This window comes from Salmo trutta, chromosome 13 (assembly GCF_901001165.1).
Source record: "Salmo trutta chromosome 13, fSalTru1.1, whole genome shotgun sequence".
NCBI lineage: Eukaryota > Metazoa > Chordata > Actinopteri > Salmoniformes > Salmonidae > Salmo > Salmo trutta.
Window position 1 is genome coordinate 76,247,089 of NC_042969.1, and position 14,623 is coordinate 76,261,711.

General features: G+C 43.4%; 1 protein-coding gene across 1 annotated transcript; it reads left to right on the top strand.

The window, feature by feature from the left end:
- The first annotated feature begins 1,709 nt into the window (after positions 1-1,709).
- Positions 1,710-14,383, top strand: gal3st2 (galactose-3-O-sulfotransferase 2). The gene is made up of 4 exons (XM_029773662.1): positions 1,710-1,939; positions 10,802-10,912; positions 11,694-12,498; positions 12,813-14,383. The coding sequence occupies exons 1-4, from the start codon at positions 1,866-1,868 to the stop codon at positions 13,839-13,841; spliced, it is 2,019 nt and encodes a 672-aa protein (XP_029629522.1). The 5' UTR covers positions 1,710-1,865; the 3' UTR covers positions 13,842-14,383.
- The last annotated feature ends 240 nt before the right edge of the window (positions 14,384-14,623 follow it).

The window sequence follows — 14,623 nt, forward strand, 5'->3', positions numbered from 1 at the left end:
TTTGATTTGATAAGCTAAAATGTTTTGAGTTAATAAGTGTTCAACCCCTTTATTATGGCAAGCCTAAATAAGTTCAGGAGTAAAATTTAGCTTAACAAGTCACAATAAGTTGCATGGACTCACTCTGTGTGCAATTATAGTAGTTAACATGAGTTTTGATTGACTACCTCATCTCTATGCCCCACACATCCAATTATCTGTAAGGTCCCTCAGTTGAGCAGTGAATTTCAAATACATATTCAACCACAAAGTCTAGGGAGTTTTTCCAGTGCCTCGCAAAGAAGAGCACCTATTGGTAAATGGGTAAAAAAATAAAATAAAAATGAAGCAAACATTGAATATCCCTTTGAGCATGGTGAATTACTCTTTGGATGGTGTCACAAAAAAAGATACAGCCGTCTTTCCAACTCAGTTGCCGTAGAGGAAGGAAACTGCTCAGGGATTTCACCATGAGCTGAAGTGCAGCAAGACTGTCACATGCGTCAAAAGGGACAGACCAAGGCGCAGCGTGTTCTTTATTTAACGTATAAAGTGAACACTTAAACAAAAATTAACAAAAGGACTCACAACAGTTCCGTAAGGTAACATTGACTATACGAAAAACAACCACCCACAAACCCAAAGGAAAAAAGGGCTGCCTAAGTATGGCTTCCAATCAGAGACAACGAAAGACACCTGCCTCTGATTGGAAACCATACTCGGCCACACATAGAAAACGAACATAGAAAATGAAAACTAGAACAAATCTCCTCTAAATAAACCAACCCCAAAACACACAAAAACAACACCCCCTGCCACGCCCTGACCATACTATATTGACAAATGACCCCTTTACTGGTCAGGATGTGACAAAGACAATGATACAAAACACACAAAACACTACATGAAAATGACTAAAAAGCATCAAATTTGAAGTTTTGGAATGGCCTAGTCAAAATCCAGACGTAATACCTATCAGCATTTTGTCTGGTGATACATGTTAGTCTTTATCCCTTCGTACAGTATGGTGTCCCATATTAAACAGCTCCCTGGCGTGTTTGATAAATATACAGTATGCCACTGTCTGTCACTGCGCAAAATTAACACACTCTTATTTTTGTCACAACCTGTGAAAATAGCTATTTATTTGTTATTTTTCCTGAAGGTGTTGATAGCATTTTGGAACAGTGGAGTACATTTCTGAACCTTTTTGTATTTGATGCCACTTCAAATACAGAGTCTCAGCTGGAAAAAATCATTATGGATATAGCAGCTATTATGTTACCAGATTTCTTCCAAAAAGGATGTATTCAGTCAAGCAGTTTTATGGTATAAGCCTGTTGCAGTAAAGTGTTACTGGGCTATAATAATAATAACCATCACCTCATGAATGTAATATGTTCCTAGATATTCCACACAAAAGACTAACCTACTAATACTTACAGTATAATCCGACATGAATGGCATTTTACCCAAAAAAAGACTACAAATCTAATTTAACGCTGAGCAAGGTTGTGTGTAACCTCAAGGCTAGTATTGCTTTATCCTTGTGAAGAACGGTGTGACAACTACCTGGCTGGAGACAAAGAGTCACTGCCTTTGTTCTCGATTTCATCCTCCTGCCTCCTCCCTTCGCTGTAACCTCCTCCCTCTCCCCTTTCTCCATCCCTTTCTGACTCCCTCTCTTTGGTTTGTCTGCGCGTCGAGCCAATAAGTCGGCAGGGGGAAGACTTCCGAGCTGAGAGCGGGGGGAACCCTACTCTAAAAGGGGACTAGGGAGTCTGTGGCTCGTGGACGGGGGTTATTGGGAGAGTGAATTGGGTTGATCGGAGTTTCATGCAGGACCGGGGTTCTTGGGCACCCCCCTCCTGGTACAGACACTCGAAATGCCACCCTCCGCAAGGAAATCGATCAAGGAGCGCAAGCTGTTCTCCCTGACCTCATCCTTACCATGCGCCTCGTAAGTGAATTCATACTGACTTCTTCAGGGCTTTTGTTTCTTTTTACGTTCCTTTAGCGATAGTTCATTGGAAAGCTATTGGTCGGCGATGCTATTGCCCACAATGAATGCTTGTCCATAATAGGCGAAACGGCGAACTACTGATACATTCCGGTATTCATACGCTCGCAGCGAACCAAATCTAACAGTGGTGTGCCATATGATGAGATGTTTGTTTAGATTTGATTTAGAGTCCTTATTGCTACAGCCGATGGCAACGTGCTAATACTTTGGGAAAATACGAGTCAGACGCAAATTCTTTCCTTCAATTAAATAGTTATATTGCTCCCATTCACACTGACCACAAACTGTAGACTGGAGAGAAAATAATGCAACCACACTTGACGTTCACGCAAATCGGCAGTTAAGAAAGCTTATTCTAATGGATATTGTGAATGTTATATTTTGGGGTTCAGAATGATTTTATTTCCATTCTAATAGAAGTAAGCTGACAAGTTTCAAAGAAATGTAGATTTAATCACAACGACAAATAATACAGAATAGATCCACAAAGCTCATAAATTATTGAACTTTACCATTTAGATGCCGTAGGCGTAAATTGGCGTGTTAGGGCCTCACTGAAATAATAAATAGCTAACTCAGTAAAACGGAGGAGAATCCTTGTGTTCTTAAAACATAATTTTAAAGCCTAAACTGCACTGCGAGCATTTTGAAAACACTCAACTTCAATACGAAACAGTTCATGTTGAAAGGGTCATAAACGGAGGCGACAGGTAGCCTAGTGGTTAGAGCGTTGGGCCAGTAACCGAAAGGTTGCTAGATCGAATAACACATTCTTATTTACAATGACAGACTAGAAACAGTGGGTTAACTGCTTTGTTCAGGGGTAGAAGACATATTTTTACCTTGTCAGCTCAGTCTGTCATTGTAAATAAGAATTTGTTATTAACTGACTTGCCTAGTTAAATAAAAATAAAAAACAAGTACAAATCTAAATGTCAGGCAGAATCTGATGTGTAATAAAGTGACTCAAAGTTCAATTTCCAATAGTCAAACCCCTCATAGTGTTTAAGAACATAGATGAAAAACAATCCTGAAATTCAGCCTACAGATAAGAACAAAATGGAGAACTTGTAGTCAGTATATCAGTACAGCCAAATACAGCTACCGGACCTTACTGCACACAAGGACACAGAATCAACCACTATACATTCTCCTTTTACTGTTACAGAAAATAGCTATATTATTATTCACACAAGTAGCTACTGCTATGTAATCTAATACACATATTTTACTCCTACGGAAAGACCTTGAAGTCCTTATTTAGGGCTGTGTGTCACGATAAGATATTAATCAACATCCAAGGAGATTACCACAACTCCCTTCTTAACTGGTCAAGCCTGGATCAGGCAGGTAGGAGTTGAGAAATGTTATTAGAGACGTAAATGTGACTTGGGAAAGCATGCAAGCCTGCAATCCCTCATATAGGACTGGGTTCTCAGAACTCCTCACTTCATTTAGGACCATTTCATCACTTGCAGGGAGAGCGACCAAAAGTTCAACCCCAAGTAGAAAGTTAGAGGGAGGGAGAGTGCCGGCAAATGGTCAGTGCATGTCATTGTGTATCTAGGCTATGTTCTTGTGTGAATGTATGCTTCTGTACATGGATGATCATGTCTGAGTGTACGTGTAGTGCCTTAAGTAGTATATGGGAGAATCTAATGTACTGTAAATGCCTGTGGGAATGTACACTACAGTTCAAAAGTTTGGGGTCACTTAGAAATGTCCTTGTTTTTGAAAGAAAAGCATATTTTTGGCCCATTAAAATAACATCAAATTGCTCAGAAATACAGTGTAGACATTGTTAATTTTGTAAATTACTATTGTAGCTGGAAATGGCAGATTGTTTTTACGGAATATCTACATAGGCGTACAGAGGCCCATTATCAGCAACCATCACTTCCGTGTTCCAATGGCACGTTGTGTTAGCTAATCCAAGTTTATCATTTTAAAAGGCTAATTGATCATTATAAAACCCTTTTGCAATTCTGTTAGCCAAGCTGAAAACCTTTGTTCTGATTAAAGAAGCAATAAAACTGGCCTTCTTTACACTAGTTGAGTATCTGGAGCATCAGCATTTGTGAGTTTGATTACAGGTTCAAAATGGCCAGAATTTGTTTCACTTCCTTCTGAAACTCATCAGTCTATTCTTGTTCTGAGAAATGAAGGCTATTCCATGCGAGAAATTACCAAGAAACTGAAGATCTCGTACAACGCTGTGTACTTCTCCCTTTACAGAACAGCGCAAACTGGCTCTAACCAGAATTGAAAGAGGAGTGGGAGGCCCCGGTGCACAACTGAGCAAGAGGACAAGTACATTAGAGTGTCTAGTTTGAGAAACAGCCGCCTTACAAGTCCTCAACTGGCAGCTTCATTAAATAGTACCCGCAAAACACCAGTCTCTACGTCAACAGTGAAGAGGTGACTCCGGGATGCTGGCCTTCTAGGCAGAGTTGCTCTGTCCAGTGTCTGTGTTCTTTTGCCCATCTTAATCTTTTCTTTTTATTGGCAGTCTGAGATATGGCTTTTTCTTTGCAACTCTGCCTAGAAGGCCAGCATCCCGGAGTCTTTGTTTCTGGCCATTTTGAGCCTGTAAACGAGCCCACAGATGTTGATGCTCCAGATACTCAACTAGTCTAAAGAAGGCCAGGTTTATTGCTTCTTTAATCAGGACAAAGGTTTTCAGCTGTGCTAACATAATTGCAAAAGGGTTTTATAATGATCAATTAGCCTTTTAAAATGATAAACTTGGATTAGCTAACACAACGTGCCATTGGAACATAGGAGTGATGGTTGCTGATAATAGGCCTCTGTACGCCTGTGTAGATATTCCATAAGAAATCAGCCGTTTCCAGCTACAATAGTCATTTATAACATTAACAATGTCTACACTGTATTTCTGATTAATTTGATGGTTTTTTTAATGGACAAAAATGTGCTTTTCTTTCATTAACAAGGACATTTCTAAGTGACCCCAAACTTTTGAATGGTAGTGTATGTGTGTGCGTGAGGGCACGTGTGTGTGTGTGGGGGCACGTGTGTGTGTGTGAGGGCACGTGTGTGTGTGTGAGGGCACGTGTGTGTGTGTGTGAGGGCATGTGTGTGTGTGTGTGAGGGCACGTGTGTGTGTGTGGGCACGTGTGTGTGTGTGAGGGCACGTGTGTGTGTGTGTGAGGGCACGTGTGTGTGTGTGGGCACGTGTGTGTGTGTGAGGGCACGTGTGTGTGTGTGGGCACATGTGTGTGTGAGGACACGTGTGCGTGTGAGGGCATGTGTGTGTGTGTGGGCACGTGTGTGTGTGTGTGGGCACGTGTGTGTGTGTACTGTGTGTGTGTCGGCTAGCATGCAGGAGTGTAGCTGTGCAGCAGGCAGGCAGGGCAGGCCATTTCCTGATGTCTTCATAGCCTGAGAAAACTTGAGACGTTTTGGTAGACGCCCCTATATTCATTCCTCATGTCCATGGGCTTCCATGGCCTCCTGGTTTTTATCTAGCTCTCTGTAGTCTCCTGCTGCTCAGTTTAATACCTTGGCAATATGACTGTTATTACTACTCATATCACAATATAAGTATTGTCATAGGTTGTGTGTGTGTGTGTGTGTGTGTGTGTGTGTGTGTGTGTGTGTGTGTGTGTGGAGGAATTGGATAGAGTGCTGATCACACTATAGTCTGGACCTTAGTTTGCATGCAGTGAGTTTGCATACGTCTGCTTATCATGAATGAGTTATCCTTCTCTAAGCTGTGTGTATATTGGTCTGTGCTGATGTGTAGTGATGTAGTTTGATTAGTATCGACTGTGCTGCCCTGTAGGGGTCCTCAGTGAGACGTGGACATCGGTGGCTTCAGTGACTTACATGTATGTGACTTATGTAGAAATGTCATCAAATTCAGTTATTAGTATAACAACTTTTGAATAAACTATTCTCTCTCTCTTCCTCTCCCTTGAAGGTGGAAGGGATTTTGGGGGTGCCACGGTCCTTCAGTTAGACTCAAAGTGTGTGTTTTTATTCAGTGCATTGGAACTGGATGTGACCACAGGGCTGAGGACTGTGCGTCTATGTGTGTGTGTGTTTGTATGGGAGTGTGGTGTGTGTGTGTGTGTGTGTGTGTGTGTGTGTGTGTGTGTGTGTGTGTGTGTGTGTGTGTGTGTGTGTGTGTGTGTGTGTGTGTGTGTGTGTGTGTGTGTGTGTGTGTGTGTGTGCTAGGGGTTGTGAGTGGAGTCAGGCAGAGTATTTGTATCCAAGCCTAGCCCACAGCTAGCGATTGCTTTCCAGGACTCTGTGGCAAAACAATGTGTTCTGAGCAGTGCCTTGGCCCAGAACACACACATACTCTCTAGAGTTTGGCAACCTTCAAGAGCCAGTAAACAAAGGGAATGTGTCACTACTAGTTGAACCTAATAGAAGGAGGAGAAGAGACAAAGAGAGAAAGACAGAGAGAGAGAGATGAGAGATTGATGGAGGGAGGGAGAGAGGGAGAGCGAGAGATGGAGAGAGCGAGAGAGAGAGATGGAGGGAGGGAGCGAGAGAGAGAGAGAGATGGAGGGAGATGTGGAGAGAGTGGTTGTCATTACTGTTACTAGTGTCTGGTAAAATGGAAAATTCATTAGGACATATCCAAACATGATATCTTATTTCAGCTGAAGGCAGAGACAGGAATGTCTTTGGGGTAAAAGGTCACTAGAATGTTTTCTTTGACTTAAGTACAGCAGCTTCCTCAACCTGTAATTACCATGACTTTGGACAGACCTCGATTGCACACTTTGTCTCTCCTGGGAGAATTCCAACAATCTACTGTAATATCCTTTCCTATGTCTTATACCCTATGAAAGTCCCGTCTACTTCCTGGTTCAAGTCCCGTACTGTTTTTAAATGGGCTTCAAGCTTATATCATCAACTTCATGAAAATGGGGTCTTTTAAGATAGATATAAAATTATATTTGTGGATTAATATACCTTTACCTATCCAGTGCCTTCAGAAAGTATTCATACCCCTTGACTTATTACACATTTTGTTGTGTTACAGCCTGAATTCAAAATGTATTTAAAAAAAAGATTATCATCCATCTACACACAATAACCCATAATGACAAATTGAAAAAAAATCTTTTTAGATTTATTGGCAAATTTATTGGAAATTATATACAAAAAAAATATATAATTTACTTAAGTATTCACATTCCAAAGTTCATTCTTTGTAGAAGAAGCTTTGGGAGCAATTACAGCTGTGAGTCTTTCTGGGTAAATCGCTAAGAGTTTTCCACATCTGGATTGTGCAACGTTTGCCAATTATTCTTTGAAAAATTATTCAAGCTCTGTCAAATTGGTTGTTGACCATTGCTAGACAACCATTTTCCGGTCTTGCCATAGATTTTCAAGTAGATTTAAGTCAAAACTGTAACTCGGTCACTCAGGACATTCACTGTCTTCTTGGTAAGCAGCTCCAGTGTCGATTTGGCCTTCTGTTTTAGGTTATTGTCCTGATGAAAAGTGAATTCAGTTCCCAGTGTCTGGTGGAAAGCAGACGGAACCAGGTTTTCCTCTAGGATTTTTCCTGTGCTTTTCTCCATTCTGTTTATTTTTTTATCCTGAAAAATTTCCCAGTTGTTAAAGATTGCAAACATACCCATAACATGATGTAGCCACCATTATGCTTGAAAATATGCAGAGTGGTACTCAGTCATGTGTTTTATTGGATTTGCCCCAAACGTAACACTTTGTTTTCAGGACAAAAAAGTGAATTGCTTTGCCACATTTCTTGCAATATTACTTTAGTGCCTTGTTACAAACAGGATGCATGTTTTGGAATATTTTTTATTCGACACAGGCTTCCTTCTTTTCACTCTGTCAACTAGGTTAGTATTGTGGAGTAACTACAATGTTGTCGATCCATCCTCAGTTTTCTCCTGTCACAGCCATTAAACTTTGTAACTGTTTTAAAGTCACCATTGGCCTCAAAGTGAAATCCCGGAAGAGTTTCCTTCCTCTCCGGCAACTGAGTTAGGAAGGACACCTGTATCTTTGTAGTGACTGGGTGTATTCATACAGCATCCAAAGCGTAATTAATAACTTCACCATGCTCAAAGGGATATTCAATGCCTGCTTTTTTATTTTTACCCATCTACCAATAGGTGCTCTTCTTTGCGAGGCATTGGAAAACCTCCCTGGTCTTTGTGGTTGGATCTCTGTTTGAAATTCACTGCTCGATTTAGAGACCTTACAGATAATTGTATGTGTGTGGTACAGAGATGAGGTAGTTGTTCAAAAATCATGTCCATGCCACTTATTATGTGACTTCTTAAGCACATTTTTACTCCTGAACTTATTTAGGCTTGCCATAGTAAAATAGTTGAATACTTATTGACTCAAGACATTTTAGCATTATATTTTAAATTAATTTGTAAAAATGTCTAAAAACCTAATTCCACTTTGACATTATAGGGGCTCCCGAGTGGCGCAGCAGTCTAATGCACTGCAGTGCTAGAGGCGTCACTACAGACCCTGGTTTGATCCTGGGCTGTATCACATCCGGTTGTGATTGGGAGTCCCATAGGGCGGCGCACAATTGGCCCAGCATCGTCCGGGATTGGCCGGGGTAGGCCATCATTGTAAATAAGAATTTGTTCTTAACTGACTTGCCTGGTTAAATAAATAAAATACTAATTATGGGGTGTTGTGTGTAGGCCAGTGACAAAAAAATCTCAATTTATTCCATTTCATAATCAGGTTGTAACACAACTAAAAGTTAAAATAACCAGCTCTTTCATAGTGTTTAACTCCATTATTCATTAACGTTAACGTCATCCCTATTCTGTTTGTGTCATAGGGGAATTATCCTGCACAGGGGAAAGTACACTCACAAAACAGATCAAACGCCAACCAGATTCCCAGACAAATGCAAACCATGTTTGTAGCACAACCACTGGATTAGCATGGACATATTTAGTCAGTGACACAATGCACAAGCAATGTGCAACAGAGCTCAATGTAAAACCACTACAAACAGGGAGGATAGTATGTAGCAGTATACTAAGGGCAAATGTTATACGATGTGCCTTGCAACTACTTCCCCTGGTATTTTCATGCTTGTCTCGCTTGCCTTTCCTCCATTTGTGACATGGGCTAATCAGAGTTTGCCCAATAACTGCTTCCAGAGGGGGAACTGAATTAGAGGATCATGGGTAATATGTTGTGTTGTTTAGTAATGGTGGTGGCATGCCTGTTTGAGTCAATCAGCTGGCTTCACAGTGACATCATCATCCCATGTCTTGATGATGACCCATCAGTGATGGCTGGCTGCCTCTGGTGCTGTGTGCGTCATGCTTTAACCCCGCGGTGGCCAGACTAATGTACTACACTGACAAACAGCTGGGGGCGACTGAAGGACAGTGTAGCGGCAGCATGCACTTATGGACTGTGCTCAGGGACACACACACACATGCACATACTCATGCTCACATGCACAGGCAGACACACACACACACACACACACACACACACACACACACACACACACACACACACACACACACACACACACACACACACACACACACACACACATACACACACACACACACACACACACACACACACACACACACACACACACACACATACATACATACAGATGTACCATACATACAACATGCGTGCACACGCACACACACACACACACTCAGTAGCAGGTGGATGTGTGAGAGAGAAGATAGGAGGAGCCAGAGATATAGGAAAGGAGGGAGAGAGGGGGGAGAGAGAGAGGGAGGGAGAGAGAGGGAGGGGGAGATAGAGAGTGAGGGAGGTACAACTGCTGCTGTCTGTCTGGCAATCATTCAGGCGCGAAGGCAGATGTGTTTTTAAGACAAGGTGAGTCTGTTGTTCCAGATGTCTCTCATGTAGTTGTAACACACACACACACGCACGCACGCACGCACGCACACACACACACACACACGCAGTATGGGCAGAGAGGCCCAGAGGGTGTATTTAGGACTGTTGTTTTTCTTCTTCTAATCTAGCCAACACTAGTTCAATGGGCCGAATCAAACAGGGCAGCTAATTCCTCTGATTAGAACATGAAGCCCACAAACAGATGGGAAAGGACAATGAATGCACCACTACGCCACAGGCGTTCCAATTCAACAGGCTTAGTGACGTTTCCTCTATGGAGCACACACACACACACACACACACACACACACACACACACACACACACACACACACACACACACACACACACACACACACTGAAATTGCTTGTACTGTATGTTTTAATAAACAGATCAGATGCACTCTGGAAATCATGCAAATACACACACTAGCCCACACAAAGGATGTTTAGTACATTGTGTAGCCACCTGATAAGTGAAAACATTGCAAGAGCTTGTGTGAATCACTGTTCCACTCTGCTGTTGGATTGTCTTGTAAATCATTGAGATTCTCGCTTCCCTCTCACACACAACATGTGCACACAAACACATGCACTGCAGTCACCCTATTCATGGCCTCTAAGCCTCAAGAAAAAACATCCAACAGTACAGACATCATTTCTGTAGTCTCGCATGGATCAGTACTCATTTTAATACAAACGTTTCATGGTTATGGTTTTAAAATTTGATTTTAAAATGAAGTTACAGCTTTAGAATGAGATTAGAATTGAGTTAAAGACACATAATATCCCTGAGATTCTCTAAATGAGTTTATAGCCATAGAATCAGTTCTGTTGTCTGTAATATTTCTGTGTCTGACGCTGCAGACTCTAATGTGGTTCCTGTGGTTGACCCCCCCACCCTCCCCCCTGCAGGTGGCTGAAGGTACTGCTGTGCAGCCCCCTACGCTATCTATGGATGGTCCTCATAGCCCTCACTGTGCTTTGTGTGGCCATCCAGATCCTAGGAGTCGTCTGGCAGTCCAGGTGAGTCTGGTGCTACTCTACGTACAGATGTAGGATCTCTATTTGATCACCCTGTTGCAGGAGAACTTTCCTGCTATGCAGGAAATGGAACACTTGTAGTATATTTGAGGTTTAAAAAGGCTTCTGAAGTTTGTTATTTTCATTTCTAAATCTTTAACTTGATTTTCCCTTCAGAAAAATGTATCAACTCCTACAAAAATCCATGAATTATAACTTAATAATTCACATGTCCTGTTACTACAGGACAGTTTTCCTGCTGTAGAAAACTAGCTCAAATTAAGATCCTACATCTATAGCCATCAGGTCAGATATTCATACTACCTGGATTGATATTACTGGCAGTGAAACCAGAGAGGAAGAGGTGAAGCGAGAGGATTTGTATTTTTTTGTATGGAGGACTATGAGAGAATGTCGAATTACGTGAGGCTTATTTGATTGAATTGGAGTTTCGCAATGTATATTCTGTTACAAATGTGCTGATATAAGTGGATGCACATGGCATTCCGGCAACTTTGAGAAAAACGACTGTGGTTCACACGCGTATCTGCCCTCTCATTGACTACAATGGTCCTACCTGATCGCGTCAGGCTTTAATCATTGAGGACGTACTGTATTTCCATTGTTAGACTGGTCACTCGGCTATCTTGTTAATATAATAGATTATCTTTGGTGAAACTAATAAGATTTTACATTCCACTTCTCTGTTCAGGATAATTGTTTTGTTTTGAAACAGGCTGACAGTGATTGGCTAACTGTAGTCAAACACTCTGTTTGGTTTCAGGAACGATAAGATTTTGAGCAAGAAGCTCCTGAATGTGCGGTTTACCATCGAGATCCAGGGAACGCTCCCGACGGAGCAGAGTGACTGGGAAAACTCTTCCCCCTCTTCATACGCCCCTGTCGTAGAAGAGGAAGTGAGGTCACAGGAGGAAGGAGCTCCTAAACAACTGGCCAAAGACAACCAGAAGGTAGCAGAATATCAAGATGGCAGAGATGAGCCAGGAGTGGAGAGGAGACTCCAGGTGCATCACCAACATTTAAAGCTCTCAAACACTTTCAATAAGGTTAAAGACTCCAGGAAAGAGGCAAGGGGTAAAGTTTTAGCAGTAAAGGCAGCCCTGCCCAAAGTCACACTGGGTGATGATGAGTTGCATTTGGGGGTTCCCGGGTCTGTTCTCCAGCTGGGCTACCGAGCTATCAGAGTGGTATCTACCCTGTCTCACAAACCTCTCCAGCTCCCCTTAACCAATCAGCTGAAGAGTAGAAACAGCCTTGCCCCTCTAGGCACCAACACTGTAGTTGCCGGGGTGATAAGCGAGGTGAAACCGGGGATTGCCACCTCCACCTGTCGGCCGAAGAACCACATCGTCTTTCTAAAGACACACAAAACGGCCAGCAGCACCATCCTGAACATCTTGTATCGCTATGGTGACAGCCGCAATCTGACCTTCGCCCTTCCGCTGAACATGCACAGCCAGCTGTTCTATCCCTTCTTCTTCGCCTCACACTTTGTGGAGGGAGTTAGGAGCCGCAGTGTCAAAAAGTTCCACATCATGTGCAACCACATGAGGTTCAGACCACCAGAGGTGAGTTCTATCATCATAGCATAGGAGGTTGCTGGCAACTTAATTGGGGAGCAGGCTTGTGATAATGGCTGGAGCGGAATTCGTGGAATGGTATCAGAGCATTCCATTTGCTCCGTTCCAGCCATTATTATGAGCCGTCCTCCCCTCAGCAGCCTCCACTGCATCATAGATAATATAGAGGTTCAGACTAACACAAGTTGAATTTTACTACTATCTTTTCCCCAGAAAATATAAAAAAATTGTAACCAATAATTGTTAAATGGTATCACTAACACATTTTGTTCTTGTTTTGGGCTTTTCCTGTTGTGTCTTAGGTGCGGAAGGTGATGCCCCAGGACACGTTCTACTTCTCCATCCTGAAGAACCCTGTTGCCATGATGGAGTCCATCTTCATCTACTACAAGAGCATTCCCGCCTTCCACAAGGCCCGCAGCCTGGATGACTTCCTCGACAACGGTTGGCGTAGTTACAACACGTCCCTGCCCAACAACCACTACGCCCGTAACATCCTGACCTTTGACTTTGGCTTCGACAACAACGTCGCCACAGAGACGCCCGGAGACCTGGAGACGCGGGCCGCCACAGCCATTGGCGCCATCGAGGAGGACTTCCACCTTATCCTCATCTCAGAGTACTTTGACGAATCCATGATCCTGCTCAAGCGCGCCCTCTGCTGGTCTTTGGACGACATCGTCTCCTTCAAGTTGAACAGCCGGAGCGAGCGCGCACGGAACATGCTCTCCCCGCACACCGCTGACAAGATCAGAGCCTGGAACGCCCTTGACTGGCGGCTCTACCTGCACTTTAACGCCACCTTCTGGCGACGCGTGGACACTACGGTGGGGCGTGAGGAGATGAGGCGGGAGGTGACTCGGCTGCAGGAGCAACGTGCCAAACTAGCCAAAACCTGCCTGAAGGATGGTGGTGCAGTGGACCCGTCGCAGGTACAGGACGCGGGGCTGAAGCCCTTCCAGTATGGAGCGGCCATCATCCAGGGCTACAACCTGAACCCTGGGCTGGACGGGCCCACCAAAACACGCTGTCAGAACCTGATCACTCCAGAGCTGCAGTACACAGACACCCTTTACACCAAGCAGTTCCCTGAGCTTGCCACTAGGCAGAGACAGGCTGCCAAACTGGCCGCCTCACAACGTCAGCCTGGTCCAGCCAAGGTCAGCCCAAACAAAGCAGCCATGGCTGGGCCGGTGAGGGTGAGGGAGGCCCGGCACAGTAGGACAGCCAGGAGTGGACCCAGAAACCCTAATGCCCAGAACCAAAATTACCCCCGCCCAACTGTCCTGTCTAAAATCACTGCAGATAGAAGTGACAGAAACATGCCTTGAGGTGGGACTCTTTCAACATAGACTATGGGACTAATGGGACAATCCACTGGAGCTCATTGGTGCTGAGCACAGGGGTCTTTTTAAGCTGAACAGCCAATGGCTCTGTTTTGTCTGTACAGTGAGGACGTTTCGCTGCACATTATGCTTACTCTGGCTGGCTGCAGTGCACAGGGCCAGTTTGCTGACTTTGGCGGCACTAGGATAAGCTCTAGTGTTTCTACCCAACGATACTGGACCTGTGTGGGTGGAGGGGATGGAGTTGGGGGAGGAAGAGGAAGAGTAGGAAGGAGAGGGAGAGTGCAACTGGGGTGACTGTCCTGCCTTGACTGGTTGGATTGGAAGTAGCATCTCATAAACCCTCTCATCTAATCTCTCCCCTTGATCTTGTCACACACTGAGGTTTAGAATTTGTACTATTTGTACTATAGTTTGAATGGCACATACTTGGTACTATCGATTAAACTGATTGGGGTTGGGTAAGGCCTGCAGTACAGTAGGCCTATGTACAGTACAGGTCAAAAGTTTGGAGACACCTACTTATTCCAGGGTTTTTCTTTATTTTTACTATTTTCTACAATGTAGAGTAATAGTGAAGACATCAAAACTATGAAATAACACATATGGAATCATGTAGTAACCAAAAAAGTGTTAAACAAATCAAAATATATTTTAGATTTGAGATTCTTCAAAGTAGCCACCCTTTGCCTTGATGACAGCTTTGCACACTCTTGGCATTCTCTCAACCAGCAGAGGTAATCATGAGGTAATCACCTGGAATGCAT